The following is a 25,334-nucleotide window of genomic DNA, read 5'->3' as shown; positions in this document are numbered from 1 at the left end:
ATTATCTATTTTTACTGAAAAAAAGTTTTCGATAATCGTCGGCACTTTACTTCCGGTCTTTTCGAGAACGGTGCGGTGAAGCAGACCACGTTGAAAACATCAGCAGTCACATCAAAATGGGTTTTGGAGATCTCAAAAGCCGTGCTGGACAGCAAGCACTTGACACTTTTGTTTCAGACAAAAGTTATATCGAAGGGTAAATAGTTTAAGTTGATTATACTTCTTAATTAACCCAATAATTGTGAAAAATTACACCCATGACTGGCATATCCATGAGAATCTTATCATGATTATGCTTTAACACTCACTGATAGTGTGTATTTAAAAGATTTGGTGTATTCATTCATCTTTCATGCTTTAGCTTTACATTTTTTATGTTTTGGATAGTTTTAAAATTCTGGGTCTTAGCTGGTGTTTGGCAGAAATAATAGTCAATTAATTTTATTTTTAAAATAGTCTATTGTGCTTTGAAGCCATTTAGGTGTTATTGTAGCCCGAGATACTCTGGCCCTGACACCAGACTTAGACATTATGACAGAAAGATGTCTGGTTTAGGGCCAGAGCGCAGTAGTACTCGAAAACCTGGAATAAGCCAACACTGTTTGGTATCGGGCCAGGTACTCTCCGATTCAGACTGACCACTGAGAAGCACCACTAACCTTAGTCTATTCAACATATAAATATTATATCTACCCAAATATAGCAATCCGTCGAGATTAAAGATGATTTGCATACTACTAGAAAATGGCGACGACAACGAGGGAAATTTAAAGTTGCGGAAAAGAAACTACTGTGTTGACACAATAGAACGTGCATGCGCGATGAAATGGATGGCTATGAGTAGATAAATCATTCATTTGTTGGAAAAGACCAAGGTCAGTGGCAATTCTCGGAGGTAATATTTTGTAAGTAGTTTGAATCGGAGAGTACCTGGCCCGATACCAAACGGTGTCGGCTTATTCCAGGTTTTCGAGTACTACTGCGCTCTGGCCCTAAACCAGACATCTATCTGTCATAATGTCTTAGTCTGGTGTCAGGGCCAGAGTATCTCAGGCTAGTGTTATTGCAGGTATTCTGTTAATCACGTGGTGTGATTAAGCTTGTAAGTCCCCAAGGTACGACAGTTTACCAATTATGTCTAACTGTCTGTTACGTCCTTCTGTTTTCGTCCTGTGTTGTTCTTAATCCTATATGACAAATTCCATTATGTTTCCATGATAACAGTCTGCGACTTTAAGCACTAGTCCGATGCCCATGACTAGTAATTTTACAGCCGGACTAGTGCAAATTGTAATGAACTAGAAAGAATTTCAATATTAACCTCTAAATCCCCTATTGGGCCCCACCCCTCCCGCCCCCAGGGGGTCAGAGCCAAAATCTATACAAGTTCTGTTCCCCTTCCCCCAAGGATGTTTATGGCCAAATTTGGTCACAATCCAAGCAAAACTCTGGGACAAGAAGTGATTTATAGGATTTACCTCTATTACCCCTATTGGGCCCCACCCGTCCTGTCCTCGGGGGGCCAGAGTCAAAATTTATACAATTCTGTTCCCCTTCCCCAAAGGATGCTTGTGGCCAAATTTGGTTACATTCCATTCAGAACTCTATGACTAGTAGCGATTTAAAGGATTTACCTCTATTTCCCCTATTCGGGCCCTGCCTCTCCTGCCCCTGGGGGACTTGAGTCAAAATTTACACAAGTTCTGTTCCCCTTTCCCCCAAGGATCTTTGTGGCCAAATTTGGTTACAATTCATGTAGAACTCTATTACAAGTAGCGATATAAAGGATTCACCTCTATTTCCCCTATTGGGCCCCGCCCCTCCTGCCCCCGGGGGACCAGAGCCAAAATTTATACAAGTTCTGTTCCCCTTACCCCAAGGATGTTTGTGGCCAATTTTGGTCACAATCCAAGCAAAACTCTGGGACAAGAAGTGATTTATAGGATTTACCTCTATTACCCCTATTGGGCCCCACCCGTCCTATCCTCAGGGGGCCAATCAGAGTTCAAAATTTATACAAGTTCTGTTCCCTTTCCCCCAAGGATGTTTGTGGCCAAATTTTAGTTACATTCCATTCAGAACTCTACGACAAGTAGACTTTAAAGGATTTACCTCTATTTCCCCTATTGGGGGTGTGTCCCCGCCCCTCCTGACCCGGGGGATCAGAGCCAAAATTTATACAGTTCTGTTTCCCCTTCCCCCAAGGATGTTTGTGGCCAAATTTAGTTACATTCAATTCAGAACTCTATGACTAGTAGCGATTTAAAGGATTTACCTCTATTTCCCCTATTGGGCCCCTCCCCTCCTGCCCCGGGGGGACCAGAGCCAAAAATTTATACAAGTTCTGTTCCCCTTACCCCAAGGATGTTTTGTGGCCAAATTTTGGTTACATTCCATTCAGAACTCTAGTGACAAGTAGTGATTTAAAGGATTTACCTCTATTACCCCTATTGGGCCCCGCCCCTCCTGACCCGGGGATCAGAGCCAAAATTTATACAAGTTCTGTTCCCCTTCCCCCAAGGATGTTTGTGGCCAAATTTATTTACATTCAATTACAGAAACTCTATGACTAGTAGCGATTTAAAGGATTTACCTCTATTTCCCCTATTGGGCCCCTCCCCTCCTGCCCCCGGGGGACCAGAGAGCCAAAATTTATACAAGTTCTGTTCCCCTTCCCCAAGGATGTTTGTGGCCAAATTTTGGTTACATTCCATTCAGAACTCTATGGACTAGTAGTGATTTAAAGGATTTACCTCTATTTTACCCCTATTGGGCCCCGCACCCTCCCTGCCCCCAGGGGGACCAGAGTCAAATTTATAAAAGTTTCTGTTCCCCTTCCCCCCAAGGATAGTTTTGTGGCCAAATTTGGTTACAATCCATGTAGAACTCTAGACAAAGTAGCTATTTATAGGATAGACCTCTATTTCCCCTATTGGGACCCACGCCCTTCCCTGCCCTGGGGGGTCCCAATGAGCCAAAATTTATAACAAGTTCTGTTCCCCTTCCCCCAAAGGATTTTATGGCCAAATTTTTGGTTACAATTCAATTCCAGAACTCTATGACAAGTAGCGATTTAATAGGATTTACCTAAATTTCCCCTATTGTCCGTCATACAAAGTCCGTCAGTGAACACTACTAACGGGGTACACAAACATATACGTACATACACATATAGACAAAACGCAGCGCTCGCGAATATATACGATATATTACGCACGCGAGTAAAACACGGCACGGCATAGATACATATTACTATATTACTATTCACTTCATATTATATATTTGCAAATATTGAAACACCTTTCAAATACACACTTTTACACCATTTTTATTTATTACATAAATCCACATAAAATATGACCCTACTACATACTCCCCCTGGTTTGAAAAAAAGACGTCCTCGTCTTTTGACAAGTATACAACATATAACAGGAAATTACAAACATTATTTTAAGTTTTAAAATCTAAAATGACTACTCACAATATTCAATATGAAATTTCTGCCATGAAAATGTACAAACTTCACACAAATTTCACTAGAAGCTAAATATAATAATAAAACAATCACGAATATGTTCAAAAACCTAAAGACACACCATTCCCACATACAATCTTCACAAGTGCATCCGATGCCCGATCCTTCGAGAGTATCCCTTGCTGTACAAGTCCCTGTAAATACTATGCTCTTGACATCCAGTCCGTTGAGATTCCTGGACACACTTGACTACATCACAAACTCTCCAGACCTTTGCCACACAGGAGGCTGCCGTACCCTACTAGATCGTCTAGGAGCAGGAGTAGGAACACATCAGGAGTACATGTAGGTACATGTCTTTCCTCAACATGGGCAGTTAGCGCCCCCAGCCTCATCATCCCTAGAGACTTGGTCGTCACCGGGCGGCGCTTACCTCCCCTGTCACAGACTGACGACGATCGTCACCATCCACAGTCTGCACAGATCCTAATTCTTCAGACTCTTGAGCGTTGTGCTGGGGAGATTCCTGTTCCCCACCCTCCTTGTCTGAACCTGGGCCCTCTGTATCTTCAACGATGACAACTGACGAGTCATCATCCTCATCGGAGTCTTCCAAGACCTCCGAACCTCTAATATCCTCCTTTGCCTCGGTCGTCTGGTCTTCCCTTTGGGTGATAGGTGGTGTCTTGTCTGTTGCTGTTGTGGTGCCCTCATGCAAAAAGTCAATTGGCAACAGCATGTTCCGGTGTAGAGTTCTCTCCCTTCCTTCTCCATTACATTTCCGCACAATGTATACCGGGACATCCATGTTCGGTTGACGAACCACGACGTAATCATCATCCTCCCATTTATCTGCAATCTTGTGCTTCCCCTCAAAGGCCATTATACGAACGAGAACTCTGTCACCCTCTTGCAACGTTGTCGCTCTAGCCCTCTTGTCGTAGTTCCTCTTTTGGTGCTCCGATGCCACTGAGTTGTACTGCCTGGCCAAATCGTACGACTTCTTGAGATTATCCCGAAGAGATGAAACGTATTTTGGACAGCGTAGGATGTTTCCCTCCAATATCCAATCCAAATGCCAAATCTATTGGTAATCTGGGATGTCTACCAAACATCAAGTAGAATGGAGAATAACCAGTACTATCATGCCGAATGCTGTTATAAGCTATGAACAAGAGGACCGACGTGCCGTTTCCAATCCCCCTTATCCTTGGGATCAAGTGTACCCAACATTCCCAGCAACGTCCTATTAAACCTCTCACAGCTGCCATTCCCCCATAGGATGGTACGGCGTTGTTCTACTCTTCTTGATGTTGGCGATGTCGCAGAGCTGGTGAATCAAGTTACCCGACAAAATTGGCACCTTGGTCGGAATGTATACGTCTAGGCATCCCATAATGAACAACAAAGTTGTGGAAGAACGCTTCTGCTGTTAGTCCTTGCTGTTTGGTTTTTAGTAGGTATGGCCTGTGCGTATTTTGTAAAGTGATCCGTTACGACCAGTATATGTTGGAAACCTCCCTTAGATGACTCCAAAGTAAGGAAATCCATGCAAACTAGCTCAAGTGGCTGAGTCGTCTGGATACTCTTTAATGGCGCTTTCTGTGTCACAGCCTTCCTAGAAATACATCGTCTGCATCGTTTTTACCCAGAGTTCTGTACATCCTGACCCATTCCTGGCCAATAAAAAACGTTCCTGAGCCAATGACAATGTCCTGTCACGTCCAGGATGTCCAACCGAGTTGTGAAGGCCATATAATGCCTGTTTCCGATATGCAGACGGTAACACGAGCTGTTTCCTTGTAGCACCATCTTCTGTTACATCCCGGTACAAAACACCTTTCTCAACAGTTAAACGATCGAAGGAACGCAAAAGAACTTGTTGATCAGGGCTGAGATGTCTCCTGTCGGGTTTCCGGTGATTGGTAACGCATGATATCATATATCGTAGTGCAGGATCTCTGTCCTGAGCTTTTCTCCAGTCTCTGACAGACATATCTCCAATATCCTGACCAGAATCCCAAGAGTTGTCATCGAGCACTGCTGTGGACATCGACACGGTCTCAATCCAAGACACTGGTTGTTGAGCTGCACCACATATCGCCTTCACTGAGTCCAACGAGATAGCACTTCCAGATGTAGTTGGATGATCGTCTGATTCCATATTGGAAGGTAATCTAGACATGACATCTGCATCCGTGTTAGTCTTTCCTGGCTTGTAGACGATATTGAAATCGTATGCAGACAATGCAGCGAGCCAACGATGTCCCAGTCGCATCCAACTTAGCAGTGGTCAAAACATAGGTCAGTGGGTTATTATCCGTCGTAACCGTAAACTTTCTTCCGTACAGGTAATCTGTAAATTTGTCCGTCACGGCCCACTTTAAAGCAAGAAATTCCAACTTATGTGCTGGATAATTTTCTCTCGGATTTCGTCAATCCTCGACTGGCATAGGAGATGACACGTGGCTTACCATCCTGCTGTTGGTACAGAATCGCTCCAAGACCATGTCCGCTGGCATCTGTGTGTACCTCGAAGGGTAAATCATATACGGGTATCCGAGAACAGGTGGTGATGACAAAATACTCTTCAGAGTCTGAAAGGCTGTTTCCTGCTCTTGACCCCATTTCCACGTTGGTAAACCAGCGTTGTCCTTCTTGGAGTGTCCTTTCTTCCTTGTAGGAGGTAACAACTCGTTTAAGTGGTTTCACAATACCCGAGAATCCTTCCACAAACTTACGGTAATAACCACAGAATCCCAGAAAACTTCTGACATCATCCGGACCAGTCGGTTTGGGCCAATCCACAATCTTCTGAACTTTATCTGGGTCAGCCTCAATCCCATCCTTCGAAACCACAATCCAAGGAACTTCACTTTCTTCTTAAAGTAGGAACACTTCTGTGGAGCCAGCTTCAAATCATGGTATCTGATCCTCTCAAAAACCTGTTGTAAGCGCTCCGTATGCTCCTCAAATGTCTTGGAGAACACAATGATGTCATCAATGTAAACAAAACAGATAGTGGTGTTCAACTCTCCAAGGCAACTCCTCCATCAACCTCTGGTATGTTGCCGGAGCATTAACCAATCCAAAAGGCATCCTATTAAATTCATAGAATCCTAAAGGTCCAATAGTGAAGGCAGTCCTAGCTTTATGCTCCTCCTGAAGTTCAACTTGGTGATACCCACTCTTCATATCAAGTGTAGAAAAATAGTCGCAGCCTGATAGTGAATCAAGGATCTCCTCAACTCTAGGGAGTGCATATGAGTCCTTAATAGTCCTAAGATTCAATTGACGGTAGTCAATACACATTCGTAGTCGTCCATCCCTCTTACGAACTAACACAACAGCTGAAGCCCACGGTGAATGTGACCGACGTATCACACCAATATCCAACAGTTGGTGTAGATGATCACGGACTTCGCTAAGCATGGCTGGAGGAATACGGCGATGACGCTGCTTAAATGGCACTTCATCAGTCAACTCTATACGATGATGAACAGCAGAGGAATGACCAAGGTCCATATCACCCTTGGAAAATATATCCGAGAAACTGGTGATTAACTGTTTCCCAATACTGAGCTCCTCGTCTGATAATCTGTCATCAAACTTCATCTGCTTGAACAATGCATCCATATCAGCATCCACGGAAGTTGATTTCTCTGCTGAATCCATGTCAACATCTCGCAAACATCCCTCTACTTTAACAGACTGAATCTCACATAAAAACTGCTTGTGGCTGTATAGTAACATTCCTAGCTGTGATGTTGGATATGGTTACAGGTACAACACCATTCCTCTTATAGCTGTATTGGATAAGGCTTGGTGAAATATCCAAATCATCTGCTAAAGATGATTCCTCTGACGATTTGAGGTAAGCACTGGTAGGTGTTTGCTCCAACTCACGATCCACATACCCGTTGATGGTAACCTGGCTGTTAGGAGATATCTTGACAGGTGCACCTTCTGCATTCTTGACTACGCCCAGACAAAATTTCCTCCTCGTAAGATTTTGCTGACGCAACGCCATACATCTAAATGTCACATACCAAGGTGTTGAGAGTGCGGCCCCTTTCATCAGCTTATCACCATAAACTTCCTTACAAGAGTTCATAATCTCCATTAAGATGTTGGTTCCAACCAGCACTGGCACCTTGGAATTATATCTGGTATCCGGTACAACAAGTAGGAGTCCTGACGTTGGAGTAGTGTGACCCTCAATCGTAGTCTCTATATCTGCGTTTATGAAACCATCATAAGGTAATGCCTCTCCTCCTGCACACTCAATGTCCAAAATGTTACCTAAAGATTGTAGTGGCAGATGACTGAGATTACTGTCATAAAAACTGTCGACTCACGGGTACTAACAGCAGATCCTGTGTCCAACAATGCAGTGGTAACAGTTCCAGAAATCTTCAGCTGTTCCTCAGTACAATCTCCAACTAATGCTGAATTAGTACAAGTATCTTCAGGTATAACAGGGCAATGTCGTCCAGTCATGCCTACTGGTGCCCAAGGCCTGTAGGCATCCGAGCGTTTAAAGACTTTCGGCTATGTTCAAGGTTCACCCTACAGTCTCGCTTCATATGTCCTGGCTGTCCACATCTCCAGCATACCGGTCCATTGACATTATCTGAGAAAGGCTTGTCCTGTCGTCCAAACTTTTGGGATGGCGAATTGAAATTCCTATAAGCAGGCTGTCGATTATAAGTCGATTTCCTGTTCAGCTGTAACGCGGCTAAATCCTGTTTCAGCTTAGACATCTCAGTAGTGAGATCCTTCACCAAGGTCTTCATCTCCTTCATCTCATCTCCATGAGGCATAGCAACCTTGACAGGCTTTGGCTTCTCAGGTGATGAATCCGCTTGCTCTATCTGGCGCACAGCAATACGCAGCTTGTCATAATCCATGATGCTGTCGAACTTATGACCTGTCACATCACGAAGTGATTTCTTGAGCCCTCGCCAAAATTTGGTACGCAGCATGTCAGCTATTTGTGGCTGAGTAAGAGAACATCTGGTCCTAGCCTTGTCCAAAATATCTTCAAGTCTGTTAGCCCAGGATGTCACTGTCTCTGTATCAGTCTGTTTTGCAGAATAGAAGGTAGCTAACAAATCTTCCGAAGCTGCAATGTCTCCATAATTTCCCGATATCTTGTCCAGAACCTGCTGTAATGTAACTGCAGACCCAAGTCTCCTGGCTGTCTTTGCTGCCTCACCCCTCAAAGATCTTCTCACAGCCTGGAAAAATGGCTTGTTCCTTGTACACAGCCTCTCGCTGTAACATCTCAACCTCATAGATCCACTGCTCAAAAGATACTTCTCCATTGGGTACTTGGGGGGATCCAGAAAATATAGAGATCTTCGGTACATAATAAGAACTGGACGTGCTTGGAGAAACTATGTTTTCACGATGACCTTGACCTTGATCATCTACAGGTAAAGGGGGTACATCCATCTCTTGCTTCATAACCTTGGACTTGGCTCCTCCTGCTATGAGATCAGCTAACCACTTGGCAGCAGCATCCTTAGATTCTAATTCCGGATTAAGATCCATACTCGAGATAGCATCCATTAAATATTCCATCTGTTTATCCTTTGACTGTGCCATAGTTGAGATATTACACAAAGAACACAAGCACAATAACACTAGTAATACAGTCATGAAGCTCCAATATTAAATATGTTAACTGGCACTGCTAAAAAAAAATAAAGTCCGAAATATGCTGAAAACTGGAAAAATATAGAAAAAAAACAAAACCTGAAACAAATATAAACTATAAATCAAAGTACAATTCTCTGTGAAAATAATAAATTAAACCAAAATACAGGAAAAAGAAATAACACACAAAAATAAGTAAATTAGAGAATATTAAAGTCCACGTGAAACCTGAAATTCACAAAAATATTCAACAAAATACCTGAAATGTAAACATACAGTTGAAATCAAAGTAAACACCAGTCAAATCAAAACTAAATTTTAAATGTATACAAGCAAATTACAATAACATCTCACCCCAAATAAAATAATTTGAGACAAAGTCTATGGAAACTGAAAAGAAAACACCAATTCCTAAAATTCTAAATTGCAAATAGAAATAAACACAAGAATAAATCAAGTAAAGGGAGATAATCAATAATTCATGTACAAAGGGCAGACAACTTACCAATGTCAAAGCAATACACAATACTAGCTAATGAAATAACCTACAAATAATAAACATAAAGTACATGCGTGTATATGATAATATGGAAAATAAATACAAACAACCCAAACTCGAATAATTAGATAAGAAATAATAAATCGATTTTACGCGAAATGAAATAAACCGAAGTAGAAAATACAGCGTATCGCAGGCGCAGGAGTTAAACACAAATACTAATAACAGTTAGGTAAATAAACACATGGAAGTCATGATGTGTAATGTCAGTTATGGTGTCTTGGTCAATTCAGTAAATCAACTACCACCGGCGAAGTAAAACAACACCTATATATACTACCATACAAGAACCAGTGTAAAGAAAATCAACTAAACAGACAACTAGAATAGTGAAAATACTAACCTCAAAGCAGGTAACCAGCAGGGCAGGAACACGATCACTCCATTCTCACATTCAGTGTAGGTAGAATAGCACAAGAATAAACACATGACAACACTTAATTTCCAATTGAATACACAGAATAACACAATAAATAATCCATGCACTGTATAGCAGTCACTGAACAAGTTAAATAACATCAATTCCCGTCAGTACAGGCAGGCTATCTCTCCAACATGTGAAAGTTAGTGAAGTCAACATGTGTGCTTGAAAACAACATCCGGTGTGTAGGTGTCGTGTTCGTGAACGTCCCAAGATAAAAAGTTCCGGCGGAACTGCTCGATCGGTGAACTCGTCATGTCATGCGCAAGGAAGTGCGCAAACCCTCCGATCTCCGGACCCTCAGTCAGACGGAGTAGTAAATCACAATACTCTTGTAGTAGTAAGTCCCTACATGGGCGCCATTTGTAGCGGGTGGAATTTGTTGAATAAATGACAAACCCGCTGGGTTCATATTCCTTTATGATGTTTTATTCCATTTTAAAAACATTCTGTAAATATAATAAAACACAATTAGAATATTCAACTCTCAAATCATATATCATTCATTCAACACCGAATCACGCGAATAACTTGCAAAGACAAACTTTACATTTCACACAATACCGAAAACGTATTATTGAAAAATAGATATGATATATGAAAGTAAAAACACACACTTACAACACGTATGGTGTATCAATGCAATTGATGTATACACTACAAAGTATACTAGCTCCGTACGCACGTCATGAGTACGACCATGCAATCACAACAGATTGAACTACAATATAAAAGAACACACAATTCTTACTTCATTCCAGAAATATATAACTCAGACATTACACACTGTACAATTACAATAATCGGATCACATGTATACAATACATGTTTATCCGTATATATTTCATATTTTAAAAATATCTAAATTATAATAATCACATTCAAACCATTTTCATACTGGGAGAATAGAATAATGTATTAACCAAGATGAAAAACAAATAATAGAACAACCGAAAAGCAAGACTTACCCAAATTAATGAATTTCTCGACCGATCAAACCAAACGTCCAACCAAGCACAGGGACGAAATTCAAATATCCCGAAATACAAAAAGATATATATCAAATACGTTAAACTGACCACACTGACCAATCAAACAACTTCGTAAATGTCCGTAACAGTCACAAGTCCTGTCCGTCATAAAAGTCCGTCAGTGAACACTACTAACGGGTACACAAACATATACGTACATACACATATAGACAAACGCAGCGCTCGCGAATATATACGATATATTACGCACGCGAGTAAAACACGGCACGGCATAGATACATATTACTATTACTATTCACTTCAAATTATATATTTGCAAATATTGAAACACCTTTCAAATACACTTTTACACCATTTTTATTTATTACATAAATCCACATAAAATATGACCCTACTACAATTTTACAGCCGGACTAGTGCAAATTGTAATGAACTAGTCCGATTGGATTAGTGGCTCCCCATTCGATTAATATCGGTAAATGCTACATTTACAAGATCAATGGTCAAGATGATTTGGTCATGTGACCGCGAAAAATTTAGGGCACATTTTTTCGTCATGGCGGCATACATGCCATATTTTTCTAGGGGTGGAAAGGGAGATTGATAACCATTTTGAGGGATTTTTGTCTCAAAAGAGGGAGGTATACGCGCGACATATATGAATAAATTAAATATTTGCTTTTTTATGATGAAATTCTGTATTCATATTGAATTTTACTGAAATAAAGGAATGTGTGGTTTTGCAAAAGTAGTCACATCCCTATATACACCCAGTTCTGGAGCAGTTTTATTGTTCGAAATATAAGACTGGGCTTTTTAATAATCTTTCACAATAACGGATAATTAACTTAGATAAATTCTTCTTAAATTTACAAGCACTAAATTAAAAAAAAACCAGAATCGTTACAGTAGTATTCAAAATGTAATTTAATCTGAGAGAGAAAAAAAGTAAATTTCTTTTTAATTTTATTTATTTAAACTCAGTTACTACTGCTAATTTTTTATTATTGATATAATTTTTTTTCTAAAAATGAATTCACACAGAAATTCTAAAAAAATAATACTTTTTCCATTTTTAAAAATTTGGTTATTAGAAAATCCGGAAATTCTATAAAATCCGGATCATCTATTACAATTACCCAAAATGGCGGCCATTACGATTGCAAAGTTTGACATCCATCAAATATAGATAGGCCTATTTAACATTAAAAACGTGAGTAAATCATTCACAGTTGTAAGAAGTATTTGTTTTGTTGTAATGCTATAGCTGTAGTCATAAAATTTATTGAAAGGCCAGCTGATAGTTTTCTAGGCGGCCGATTGGCTGCTTGACTTCAGTTTACGTAATACACAGACGTGAGTGAAAGTGACACCACAAGCCAAGGTGGAAATAGCCCAAGGCTGCTAATTAGGGCCACTTGGGTGTTGGTCAGTGGGTCAGGGAGTGGTTACTCTCGTGCTAAAATTAACCTAGCATGTACACAAATGTGGCAACGAAAATAAAACGGAGGGGTTTAAAGAAATCGGGAATTTAGACTCTCCTGCCGGGAGACAATAAAAGGCTTTAAAATACGGGAGGTTTTGTCTCACGCCGGGAGGTATGGCATGTATGTGGCGGTGACACTTATAGGCAGAGAATATCAATGTCCGGGTAAAGCTCATAGTCAGTAAACTAATACTTGCTCGATAAGGGAACTAAGATTTAAACGGTTATGTTTTGTGTTTCTTATTTGTTATTGATTTTTTGAAAAATGCACCCAGGTAAGTTATAAGATATATGTGAATGAGACATCAGCTACAGTTGATTTCCAACTGCTAGACGACAGCTCCATTTGATGCTGTAATTTACATGTCATTTCCTTATTAAGTGTCCGAATTCAATTTTTGTGCATATTTAGATTAAATTTAATTACAATTTGTTCTGATAATTAATGTTAAATGTTCTGTCATGATATGTAATTTTCCACCCGTGTACAATCATTACATATGCCGCCATTTTGTTTCAAATGTGCCCTAAATTAAGTCACATTGTGATGAAAGTCACATGACTAAACTGACTGAATGTTGTATCCCAGAATTGGCGTATTGCATTTTACAACACATTTTGAGTGCATTCTGTTAGCGATTATTTCAGTCACAATGCATCATTTTGTGAGAACTTTTGTTCACCAAAGCATCCAGACTGCAATTTTGGTAAAAAATTATCAACTGATCATGACAGAATTTGAAGTGCTGAAGCAAAATAGCTATATATTTAATTTGGACTTGTGATTAAATTTGATAGTCAGACTAGTAAAATTTTGGGGTTTACTAACTAGTCCAAATAACTAGCAGCGGAAAAAATTAGTGTGACAGACTGTGATAACTGTAATTGAAGAATGTTGTCAACTTATAGACAGTCATATGTTATACTACTTAACCAAGTTTGAACAAAAGAGATCAAAAGCCCTAAGTTATTGTCCATTTTGCAAAATCTGTGTATGGTGACCTGGTTACCATGGCAACCAAATTTTAGACAAAAACCCATCTTGGATGCTGTGATGCACATCTACACATAGCCCTCAATTTTACTGTCAAGTTTCATTGGAATTGACCCAGTAGTTTAGAATAATTGTCCAGATAATATTTTTTTTTCAAAACCCTGTAAAATATGGTGACCTGGTTATCATGGTCACCAAAATTTTTTCTAAAGTAGTTTAACCTTTATAGTCCCAAATACTTTAGGACAAGGTGGTTCAATGGTATTAAAATGATCTCGCTTTAATTAGTTTTTGTTTGAAGAAAAAAAATACAAACTGAATCTGTATTCTTCCAACCAATGTTTAATAATAATAAGAACATAATCAGATGCATGCCCTTTTGATGTTGTTTGCAATATTTAATTATTTTTTTCCTGTTCACTGTACGTCACAGACTGGGAACTGATCTGAAAATCTACTATTACTGTCCATGTAGGATACATTAATCTTTTGGGAATTTCATGCCAAATATGAAATGATAATTTGTACTGTTTGTAGATTCCAGCCCTCACAAGCTGATGTCGTGGTGTTCTCAGCAATGCCACAGTCTCCAGCAGCTGATCTACCTCATGCACTGAGATGGTACAACCACATAAAATCCTATAGTGACGCTGAGAAGAAAGGGTAAGTATTGAAATTGGAAATAAGGAAAAATATCAATTGTAATTATGGACTTTGTCATTTTTCATTGAACAATGAGTGAGATAACCCCTGCGACGAAGTCAAGGTCGCACATAAGGGAGGGGGGGGGGTAAACAGGAATTGGGTTGTCCATCTGACTGCCTATGTGCCTATCTGTAGACTCCTGAACTACTTTCCGTTCAATGGAGTTATTACTAGATTTGTGCAGTGTGGGCATCAGTTGTTGTGACTAGTTAAATAGATATGAATTATGTGAAAGAATGTCTTAAGTCTTGTTGAACACCAACAATTCATTTGCAGGAAAACATATTTTGTGAATCCTTAACTTAATCATACATTATTAAACTTAAAGATATGTACTTCATTTCATTAATTGATGATCTGAACAAAATAAAAATGTTTTCCCCAAAATGCCTTTCAATTTTTAACAAGAACGCTAGTCGGTAACATAAAAAAACCTTTTGTAATGCATCAGACTTGAGCAAGTCTTCGAAAGACTTACAGTTACTGTACAGTAACTGGTTGGCGACATATTATCGCGAAGAACATATTATCGTGATTTTTGCTTTGACAACTTTTGAATAATAATAAATCATGGCCAGATATTTTAGCCAAATAAAAGGTACATTATTTGGTTACTAATAACACTCAAATTTCTTTTTAATTTATAAGAATGATAACGTCAAGAAAACTAGATGCAATGCATCAGACTTATGCAAGTCTTCGTAAGGCTACCGTACATAACACAGCAATCATTTGTCACTTTTAGGGACCATACATGATGCGAATGGATACATAAATCATAGAGTCTCAACTGAACACTTAATTCATGCCGTCTATAGTGCATATGTATGTACAAATTTAATGTTTGTGGTTTTGAATACTAAGATTCGATTCATTCATACTATCAAGTTAAATGTGAAATGAACAAAACAACATTTAATTTTCATCGCAGAGTGGTTTTTGTGTCGCCTGCAACGCAAGGGCGACACTTAGGTATCACTATGTTGGCATAGGTGTCGGTGTCGTCGGCGTCCGGGAAACGGTTTCCGTGCGATACCTTAATTATTTATTGTCCAGATTCAACCAAATTGGGTATACTGCTTTATATCAATGAGACCTCAGATGAGTTTGATAATGGTCAAAATCTGTCAATATTTGCAAGAGTTAAAGAGTTATGGGACTTTAAAATGTCAGTGAGTTTGATAATGGTCAAAAATCTGTCAGATAACTTTAAAGTCCAAAACAGATAAATCCATGGTTTCCACTCGATAACTTAAATATTTATTGTCCCAATTTCAACAAAATTTTATAAGATGCTTTATATCAATGAAATCTTTGATGAGTTCAATAATGGTCAAAATCCGCCAATATTTGCAAGAATTATGGGACTTTAAATTCGTCAAAACAGATAAATCCATGGTTTCTGCTCAATAACTTTAGTTTTTATTGTCCGATTTCAACCAAATATGGTATATTGCTCTATATCAATGAGATCTTAGATGGGTTCGATACTGGTCAAAATATGTCAATATTGTCAAGAGTTACGGGACTCTAAAATCGTCAAAACATGGTTTCCGCAATATAACTTCAGGTATTTATTGTCTGATTTCAACCAAATTTGGTGTATTGCTTTATATTAATGAGATCTAAGATGGGTTCGATACTGATCAAAATCCATTAAAATTTGCAAGAGTTACAGGATTTGATAACTTCACCTTATTATTAACAATATTTTCAACTGTAAATAACTATTTTTTGTGATGCTGTGCAGGCGACACATCCACTTCCGTGAAATTCTTGTATTGTTTAGATGTGCACAGGCTTGCCGAGCGTACCTAAGAATGCTGTTTCACAGCATCAAAAACCATGAGTTTGATAATGTTGTAAAAGAGTCGCAAAAGTTAATAGCTTACCGTTTATACTGTACTACATTTAATCATTAGCCTACCATCATCAGATGGTGGGCTGTTCAAATCGCCTTTCGTCCATGGTCCGTCGTCCGTCCCTCTGTCCGTCCTTTAACAATTCTTCTTAACGCTATTTCTCAAAAAGTGCTGAAAGGATCTTTTTCAAATTTCATATGTAGGTTCCCCTAGGACCCTAGTTGTGCATATTGCATTTTAGGACTGATCGGTCAACAAGATGGTCGCCAGGCAGCCATCTTGGATTTTGATAGTTAAAGTTTGTTACCACTATTTCTCAGAAAGTACTGAAGGGATCTTCCTCAAATTTCATATGTAGATTCCCCTAGGACCCTAGTTGTGCATATTGCATTTTGGGACTGATCAGTCAACAAGATGGCCGACCAGCCACCATCTTGGATTTTGACAGTTAAAGATTGTTACCGCTATTTCTCAAAAAGTACAGAAGGGATCCTTCTCAAATTTCATATGTAGGTTCTCCTAGGACCCTAGTTGTGCATATTGCATTTTGGGACTGATCTGTCAACAAAATGGCCGACCAGCCACCATCTTGGATTTTGATAATTAAAGTTTGTTACCGCTATTTCTCAGAAAGTACTGAAGGGATCTGTCTCAAATTTCATATCTAGGTTCCCTTAGGACCCTAGTTGTGCATATTACATTTTGGGACTGATCGGTCAACAAGATGGCCGACCTGTTTGAAAAGCAGAAAAAAGAAGTTTAGTTTGAAAAGCAGAGAAAAGATCCCTCTTTCATTTGTCAGACATAGATCAATCTTTGGTGGACGCCAAGATCCCTTTGGGATATCTAGTTGTTTCTTAGACAATTAAAAAATATATTCTTGTTGTATAGATTTGGTGGTCAGAAGAAAGATTTAGCTAAATATGGACCCGCCGGTGGCGCAGGAGATTCTAAGGATGATGACAGCGATGACGATATTGACTTGTTCGGTTCAGATGATTCTGAAGAAGAAGCAGAAGCAGCCGCATTAAAAGAAAAGAGATTGGCAGAATATGCAGCAAAGAAAGCCAAAAGTATGTACAGCATTAAAAACAAAGGACTTAATATTTATAAACCCTATGGTTAGGAAGCCAAGTTTTATGATGAAAAAAAAATCATCATTTATCAGAAAGTTTAGAATAATTATCTGACATTCTATTTAACTCATTCATCCCTGAAGGCACATAAATTTGATTTAGGCTCATCTAAATCAAAGATTACACCGACCCATTATGAAATTTCAGAGGTAAATGAATTAATGTCTGGTGTCGGAATTATTCTCTGGTTTCTACTGGAAGTGTACTTTATATCCCTTAATGGGTGAATGTTTTCATTGCTTTTATAGCATTTTTAGCTCACCGGGCCGGTGAGCTTATGTCATGGTGCGGCGTCCGTCGTCCGTCCGCCTGTCCGTCTGTCTGTCAACATTTCCTTTAAATCGCTACTAGTCATAGAGTTCTGCATGGATTATAACAAAATTTGGCAACAAACATCCTTTGGGGAAGGGGAACAGAACTTGTATAAATTTTGGCTCTGACCCCCCAGGGGCAGGAGGGGCGGGGCCCAATAGGGGAATTAGAGGTTAATATTCAAATTCCTTCAGAAAAGAAATAATGAACCTGTATCCAGAACATTACTTGGCATTACAAACCAGGCGAGCTATACAGGCCCTCTGAGCCTCTTGTTCATTCATGCTACTAGAAATCTTTTGTTGTTTGCTGAAGAACAAGATCCTTGTGGACACATTTGGACCCTTCTAATTTAAAGGCTGGGGTTAGACCATTATGAACTTTCAGGGGGAGGAAGGAGTTAAAATATTTGTAGATAAAGAAGGGATGGAGCATAATAGATTTGATAGGCATGGGATTACATCAATATCATTTAAGACTATGTGAAGGCCAAGTTCAGTGTTACTGAATATGAGGTCATGAAAAAGCTGAATATTTTGTTTTAACCAAATTTGCAACAAACATCCTTTGGGGAAGGTTCAGAACTTGTATAATTTTGGCTCTGACCCCCCGGGGACAGGAGGGGCGGGGCCCAATTGGGGAATTAGAGGTTAATATTCAAATTCCTTCAGAAAAGAAATAATGAACCTGTATCCAGAACATTACTTGGCATTACAAACCAGGCGAGCTATACAGGCCCTCTGAGCCTCTTGTTCATTCATGCTACTAGAAATCTTTTGTTGTTTGCTGAAGAACAAGATCCTTGTGGACACATTTGGACCCTTCTAATTTAAAGGCTGGGGTTAGACCATTGTGAACTTTCAGGGGGAGGAAGGAGTTAAAATATTTGTAGATAAAGAAGGGATGGAGCATAATAGATTTGATAGGCATGGGATTACATCAATATCATTTAAGACTATGTGAAGGCCAGAGTTCAGTGTTACTGAATATGAGGTCATGAAAAAGCTGAGTATTTTGAAACGAAGTTGTATTGTTATAAAAAAGAGTTGTACTTGAATCAATGGTTTTACCTGTGATGTCTGTTTGTGTAATAGATAAATTATCATTTTAGAACCAGCGGTGATTGCTAAAAGTAATATTGTGCTAGACATCAAACCCATGGATGACGAAACAGATATGGCAGAGGTAGAAAAACAAGTCCGTGAAATCAAACAAGACGGTCTTCTATGGGGCGCAGGTAAGTGGTTTTTAGATGCTAGTCTTCACCCTACGTTAATATTGTGACACTAAAATCAAATTTCCAAAACTATATTGTACTACTTACCACAAAAAGTGTTTTGGGTAACATTTGTTCTGTTTTCCTGGCAGTTACAGAACCAAAAATAAAACTGTATAATCTTGCCGTTGTTTTATGACTAATCATAATTCGTATTTATGAAATATATTCAAATTTCCAAACCATAAACTAATGTGTGTACTATGTAAGGATAAAAACTAGCACATGGTGAGACAGAAAATTACTATCACATTGGAACAAGTTTTTAGGTATCAGCATAAGAATTAAATTTGAAGAAAATTGACACATGGAAGATGATAAATCAACACATGATTTGTATACAGGATTAATTTTTCATGTTATCATGACATTTTACTACTATTATGATTGTTAATGGCTTAATTGATTTCTGTCCTTTCATTACAGCAAAACTAGTACCTGTTGCCTTTGGTATTAAGAAATTACAAATTGCCATGGTGGTGGAGGATGCCAAGGTAGGGCCTTTTCTTTGTATATGCTGTTAGGGTAGACAGATACATAGGGTAGATCTTCATTGCTTAGGTCAACGTCATTATTGTATTACTTTTTTAGCCAACCATCATCAGATGGTGGGCTTTTCAAATCGCCTTTCGTCCGTGGTCCGTCATCCTTCCGTCCGTCCCTCCGTTAACAATTCTTGTTACCGCTATTTCTCAGAAAGTACTGAAGGGATCTTTCTCAAATTTCATATGTCGGTTCCCTTAGGACCCTCGTTGTGCATATTGCATTTTGGGACCGATCGGTCAACAAGATGGCCGACAGGCGGCCATCTTTGATTTTGATAGTTAAAGTTTGTTACCGCTATTTCTCAAAAAGTGCTGAAGGGATCTTTCTCAAATTTCATATATAGGTTCCCCTAGGGCCCTAGTTGTGCATGTTGCATTTTGGGACTGATCGGTGAACAAGATGGCCGAGAGGCGGCCATCTTGTAATTTGATAGTTAAAGTTTGTTACCGCTATTTCTCAAAAAGTACTGAAGGGATCTTTCTCAAATTTCATATATAGGTTCCCCTAGGGCCCTAGTTGTGCATGTTGCATTTTGGGACCGATCGTGAACAAGATGGCCGCCAGGCAGCCTCTTTGATTTTGATAGTTAAAGTTTGTTACCGCTATTTCTCAAAAAGTGCTGAAGGGATCTTTCTCAAATTTCATATACAGGTTCCCCTAGGACCCTAGTTGTGCATATTACATTTTGGGACCGATCGATGAACAAGATGGCGGAGAGGCGGCCATCTTGGATTTTGATAGTTAATGTTTGTTACCGCTATTTCTCAAAGTATTGAAGGGATCTTTCTCAAATTTCATATATAGGTTCCCCTAGGGCCCTAGTTGTGCATGTTGCATTTTGGACCGACTGGTCAACAAGATGGCCGACAGGCAGCCATCTTGGATTTTTAGCCCACCATCATCAGATGGTGGGCTATTCAAATCGCCTTTCGTCCGTGGGTCCGTCGTCCATCCGTCCTTCCGTCCGTCCGTCCGTCCTCTCCGTCAAGTCCGTCCGTTAACAATCTTGTTAGCTATTTCTCAGAAAGTAAGAAGGGAGCTTTCTCAATTTCACATGTAGGTTCCCTAGGCCTATGTGCTATTGATTTGGGACATCGGTCAACAAGATGCCGATGGCTCTGATTTTATAGTTAAAGTTTGTACCGCTATTCAGAAGTTTGAAGGATCTTCTCAAATTTCACTGTGTTCCCTAGGCCCTAGTGTGCATATTGCATTTTGGACAATCGGTCACAAGAGCGACTTCTTGGATTTGAAGTTAAGTTTGTCCGCTTTTCTCAAAGTACTATTGCGACTGGCGGCTCTCATTTCTCAAAAGTTTGAAGATCTTTCTCAAATATCATATACAGGTTCCCTAGGACCCTAGGACCCTAGTTGTGCATATTACATTTTGGGACCGATCGATGAACAAGATGGCGGAGAGGCGGCCATCTTGGATTTTGATAGTTAATGTTTGTTACCGCTATTTCTCAAAAAGTATTGAAGGGATCTTTCTCAAATTTCATATATAGGTTCCCCTAGGGCCCTAGTTGTGCATGTTGCATTTTGGGACCGACTGGTCAACAAGATGGCCGACAGGCAGCCATCTTGGATTTTAATGGTTAAAGTTTGTTACCACTATTTCTCAAAAAGTGCTAAAAGTATCTTTCTCAAATTTCATATACAGGTTCCCCTAGGACCCTAATTGTGCATATTGCATTTTGGTACCGATCGGTGAACAAGATGGCCGACAGGCGGGCCATCTTGTAATTTGATAGTTAAAGTTTGTTACCGCTATTTCTCAAAAAGTACTGAAGGGATCTTTCTCAAATTTCATATATAGGTTCCCTGAGGGCCCTAGTTGTGCATGTTGCATTTTGGGACCGATCGATGAACAAGATGGCCGCCAGGCAGCCATCTTGGATTTTGATAGTTAAAGTTTGTTACCGCTATTTCTCAAAAAATACTGAAGGGATCTTTCTCAAATTTCATATATAGGTTCCCCTAGGGCCCTAGTTGTGCATGTTGCATTTTGGTACCGATCGTTGAACAAGATGGCCGATAGGCGGTCATCTTTGATTTTGATAGTTAAAGTTTGTTACTGCTATTTCTCAAAAAGTACTAAAGGGATCTTTCTCAAATCTCATATGTCGGTTCCCCTAGGACCCTTGTTGTGCATATTGCATTTTGGGACCGACTGGTCAACAAGATGGCCGACAGGCAGCCATCTTGGATTTTAATGGTTAAAGTTTGTTACCTCTATTTCTCAAAAAGTGCTAAAAGTATCTTTCTCAAATTTCATATACAGGTTCCCCTAGGACCCTAATTGTGCATATTGCATTTTGGTACCGATCGGTGAACAAGATGGCCGACAGGCGGTCATCTTGGATTTTGATAGTTAAAGTTTGTTACTGCTATTTCTCAAAAAGTATTGAAGGGATCTTTCTCAAATTTCATATGTCGGTTCCCCTAGGACCTTAGTTGTGCATATTGCATTTTGGGACCGACTGGTCAACAAGATGGTCGACAGGCGGCCATCTTGGATTTTAATGGTTAAAGTTTGTTATCAATATTTCTCAAAAAGTGCTGAAGGGATCTTTCTCAAATTCCATGCATAGTTTCCCCTTGTACCCTAGTTGTGCATAGTACATTTAAGGACTGATCCATAATGCCTTTCGGCACTGATTGGTAAACAAGATGGCAAACCGGCCGCCATCTTAGATTTCATTGTTGAAGTTTGTTACCACTATGTCTTAGAAAGTACTATAGCGATCTGTTTCAAATTTTATATGTAGTGTGTTTGAAAAAGTTTGAAAAGCAGGGAAAAGATCCCTCTTTCCATTGTCAGACATAGATCATTCTTTGGTGGGCGCCAAGATCCCTCTGGGATCTCTTCTTTTTTTTTTAGCATGACAATTAGTGGAGGCTTCACTAGTGATGATACGATTATCGCCGACGATCAAGTAACGGCCATTTAATGAGCAACAATGCTAATAATCGTTAGCAAAAATAATAATCGAAAGTAGCCGACATCGCCGATCTTGACTCTAAAGTGTTCATAATGAAAGTTTCCAATTTGAAGCTTGAGACATTAATTTTGGTAGCATTCCTTGAAAAATGTTGATTAGGCCATCACAACAGATTCGTTTCCGATAAAATTTTCGGAACACCTTGGGCGTGCGAGGAGTTTCTGTGATTTGCTTAGATCATAAAGATGGCACGCGATGGAGGAGACATAACTATTTACTCGTATCCTATCATACATAATCATAAATGTGGAAATATTTTGGTTTCTACAAAAAATCTGATGGCCCACTAAACAAAAAAATCTAGACACGACGTTGGCAGTATGCCGACTGAGCAACAAAAAATATGCAAACAAAGGTAGAATGTAGGTGGGCCTATGTCTAAACACAGTTTACGACAATCTGTCTGATTTCCTATAGTTATAAAGATAGTTGATAGTATAACTTGACAGGTCTACGTCCCGTCAACGTTGGTACTTTCATCCGTCCGACAATGATTGATGAATTTACGTTCGCGTACGTCTAGGGCCTATAATCATATTAGAGTATTTTATTTTTGATTATTTCTTCCAGGAAATACACAATAACTAAACAATAAGTACTATAATAAAAACAATAAAACTTGATAGATATCATCAAATAGTAAAAGAATAGAATGATATGTACGAATACGATTATATCGATTAATAATCGATTATGGCTCTTTGATTATTTCTATTAATCGATTATGATTTAAAACTGATTGTTCATCACTAGGCTTGACTAGTTGCATTTAGTTTGATTGCTATTTACCATTTCCATTTCTATTTTGTATTTATTAGAATATGTTGAATCCCAGTTTTGTGTTTCGATTGGAATTTAGAATTATATGTATTGAACAGCTGATAGAATTCATAGAATGTATAAAAAGTTGGTAGAATTTAATAGAATGTATTGAACTGCTGGTAGAATTTCATCTGAAAGCTTCAATGCTGATCTGCATTTACAATAATCGTTAATTTGCCATCATAGCTTTGTGAATGAAAATCTTCAACAAAATATTTTAAAAAGTATACTAAAAACCCATTAAAATGGAGATTTTTTATATATTTCAGGTCAGTGTAGATGACATCACAGAAAAGATTGAAGCTGATATGGAAGATTTGGTACAGTCTGTGGATATTCACTTGTTCCAGAAGATATAGTGTTTATCATACTAGGAAATCTGGGACTGAAGTGCTCTTAATTTGCTGATAATAAATAATGTAAATAACATCATTAGAGTATTTTCTCCTTCTGCAGTTTTAACAAGTAGTGGAGTCAATCACACTTTAGAAAATGTAAACAGTAAAATACAGTTTTAACAAACCTCTGATGTCACTTTGTTAAGGCAATTTTCTTTATACACACATCTTTAAAGATGCTCCACCGCTGACAAATAGTATTTTTCTCAATAAAAAACCAAAGCAGGCGAATAAGTATTTTTTAGCTCACCTGGCCCGAAGGGGAACAAAACTTGTATAAATTTTGGCTCTGACCCCCCCTTGGGGCAGGAGGGGTGGGGCCCAATAAGGGAAATAGAGGTAAATCCTATAAATCACTACTTGTCCTAGAGTTCTGCATGGATTGTGACCAAATTTGTTCACAAACATCCTTGGGGGAAGGGGAACAGAACTTGTATAAATTTTGGCTCTGACCCCCCCGGGGGCAGGAGGAGTGGGGCCCACTAAGGGAAATAGAGGTAAATCCTATAAATCGCTACTTGTCCTAGAGTTCTGCATAGATTCTAACCAAATTTGGCCACAAACATCCTTGGGAGAAGGGGAACAGAGTTTGTACAAATTTTTGCTCTGACCCCCTGGGGGCAGGAGGGGTGGGGCCCAATAACAGAAATAGAGGTAAATCCTATAAATCGCTACTTGTCCTAGAGTTCTGCATAGATTCTAACCAAATTTGGCCACAAACATCCTTTGGAGAAGGGGAACAGAGTTTGTACAAATTTTTGCTCTGACCCCCTGGGGGCAGGAAGGGCGGGGCCAAATAGAGGAAATAGAGGTAAATCCTTTAAATCGCAACTAGTCATAGAGTTCAGCATGGATTGTAACCAAATTTTGCTACCAATATGCTTGGAGGAGGAGGAATAGAGTTTGTATAAATTTTGGCTCTGACCCCTATGAGCAGAAAAAGTGGGGCCCAATTGGGAAATTAGAGTTGAATCTTTAAATTCCTTCAGAAAATATTACTTGGCATAATAAACCAGGTGAGCGATACAGGCCCTCTGGGCCTCTTGTTTTCAGTTACAAAAGTTACTATTTTTACACCATTACCACCATTGAAAAATTTGAGCTTCTAATTTTACTTCAAGATAAAAATATTAAAAATAATTAACTGCATCACGAAAAAAATCTGTAGCACTATGTCCTATATGAAATTAAATACTGATTGCGCATGCACCAAAGGCAAACTAAATTATATTATTTTTAGCTTGCTCACCTGGCCCGAAGGGCCGGTGAGCTTATGTCATGGCGCGACATCCGTCGTCCGTCAGCATTTCCTTTAAAACGCTACTAGTCATAGAGTTCTACATGGATTCTAACCAAATTTAGCCAGAAACATCCTTGGGGGAAGGGGAACAGAGTTTGTGTAAATTTTGGCTCTGACCCCCTGGGGCAGTAGAAGCGCAGCCCAATAGGGGAAACAGAGGTTTATCCTTTAAATCGCTACTTGTCATAGAGTTCTGCATGGATTCTAATCAAATTTGACCAGAAGCATCCTTGGGGAAATGGGAACAGAGTTTGTATAAATTTTGGCTCTGACCCCCCAGGGGCAGGAGGGGCGGGGCCCAATAGGGGAAATAGAGGAAAATCCTTTAAATGCTACTACTCATAGAGTTCTGCATGGATTGTAACCAAATTTGGCCAGAACCAT

The 25,334-nt window shown here is 39.2% G+C and overlaps 1 protein-coding gene across 1 annotated transcript; it reads left to right on the top strand.

Annotated features, from left to right (window-relative positions):
* The first annotated feature begins 47 nt into the window (after positions 1-47).
* On the top strand, positions 48-23,681 carry LOC138314967 (elongation factor 1-beta-like). The gene is made up of 6 exons (XM_069255637.1): positions 48-196; positions 14,126-14,251; positions 17,047-17,228; positions 18,715-18,840; positions 19,306-19,373; positions 23,522-23,681. The coding sequence occupies exons 1-6, from the start codon at positions 117-119 to the stop codon at positions 23,609-23,611; spliced, it is 672 nt and encodes a 223-aa protein (XP_069111738.1). The 5' UTR covers positions 48-116; the 3' UTR covers positions 23,612-23,681.
* Positions 23,682-25,334: the final 1,653 nt, after the last annotated feature.

The sequence above is a fragment of the Argopecten irradians genome, chromosome 2 (genome assembly GCF_041381155.1).
Source record: "Argopecten irradians isolate NY chromosome 2, Ai_NY, whole genome shotgun sequence".
Taxonomy (NCBI): domain Eukaryota; kingdom Metazoa; phylum Mollusca; class Bivalvia; order Pectinida; family Pectinidae; genus Argopecten; species Argopecten irradians.
The sequence above is the reverse complement of the archived record's forward strand: the minus strand, read 5'-3'. Positions and strand labels throughout refer to the sequence as shown.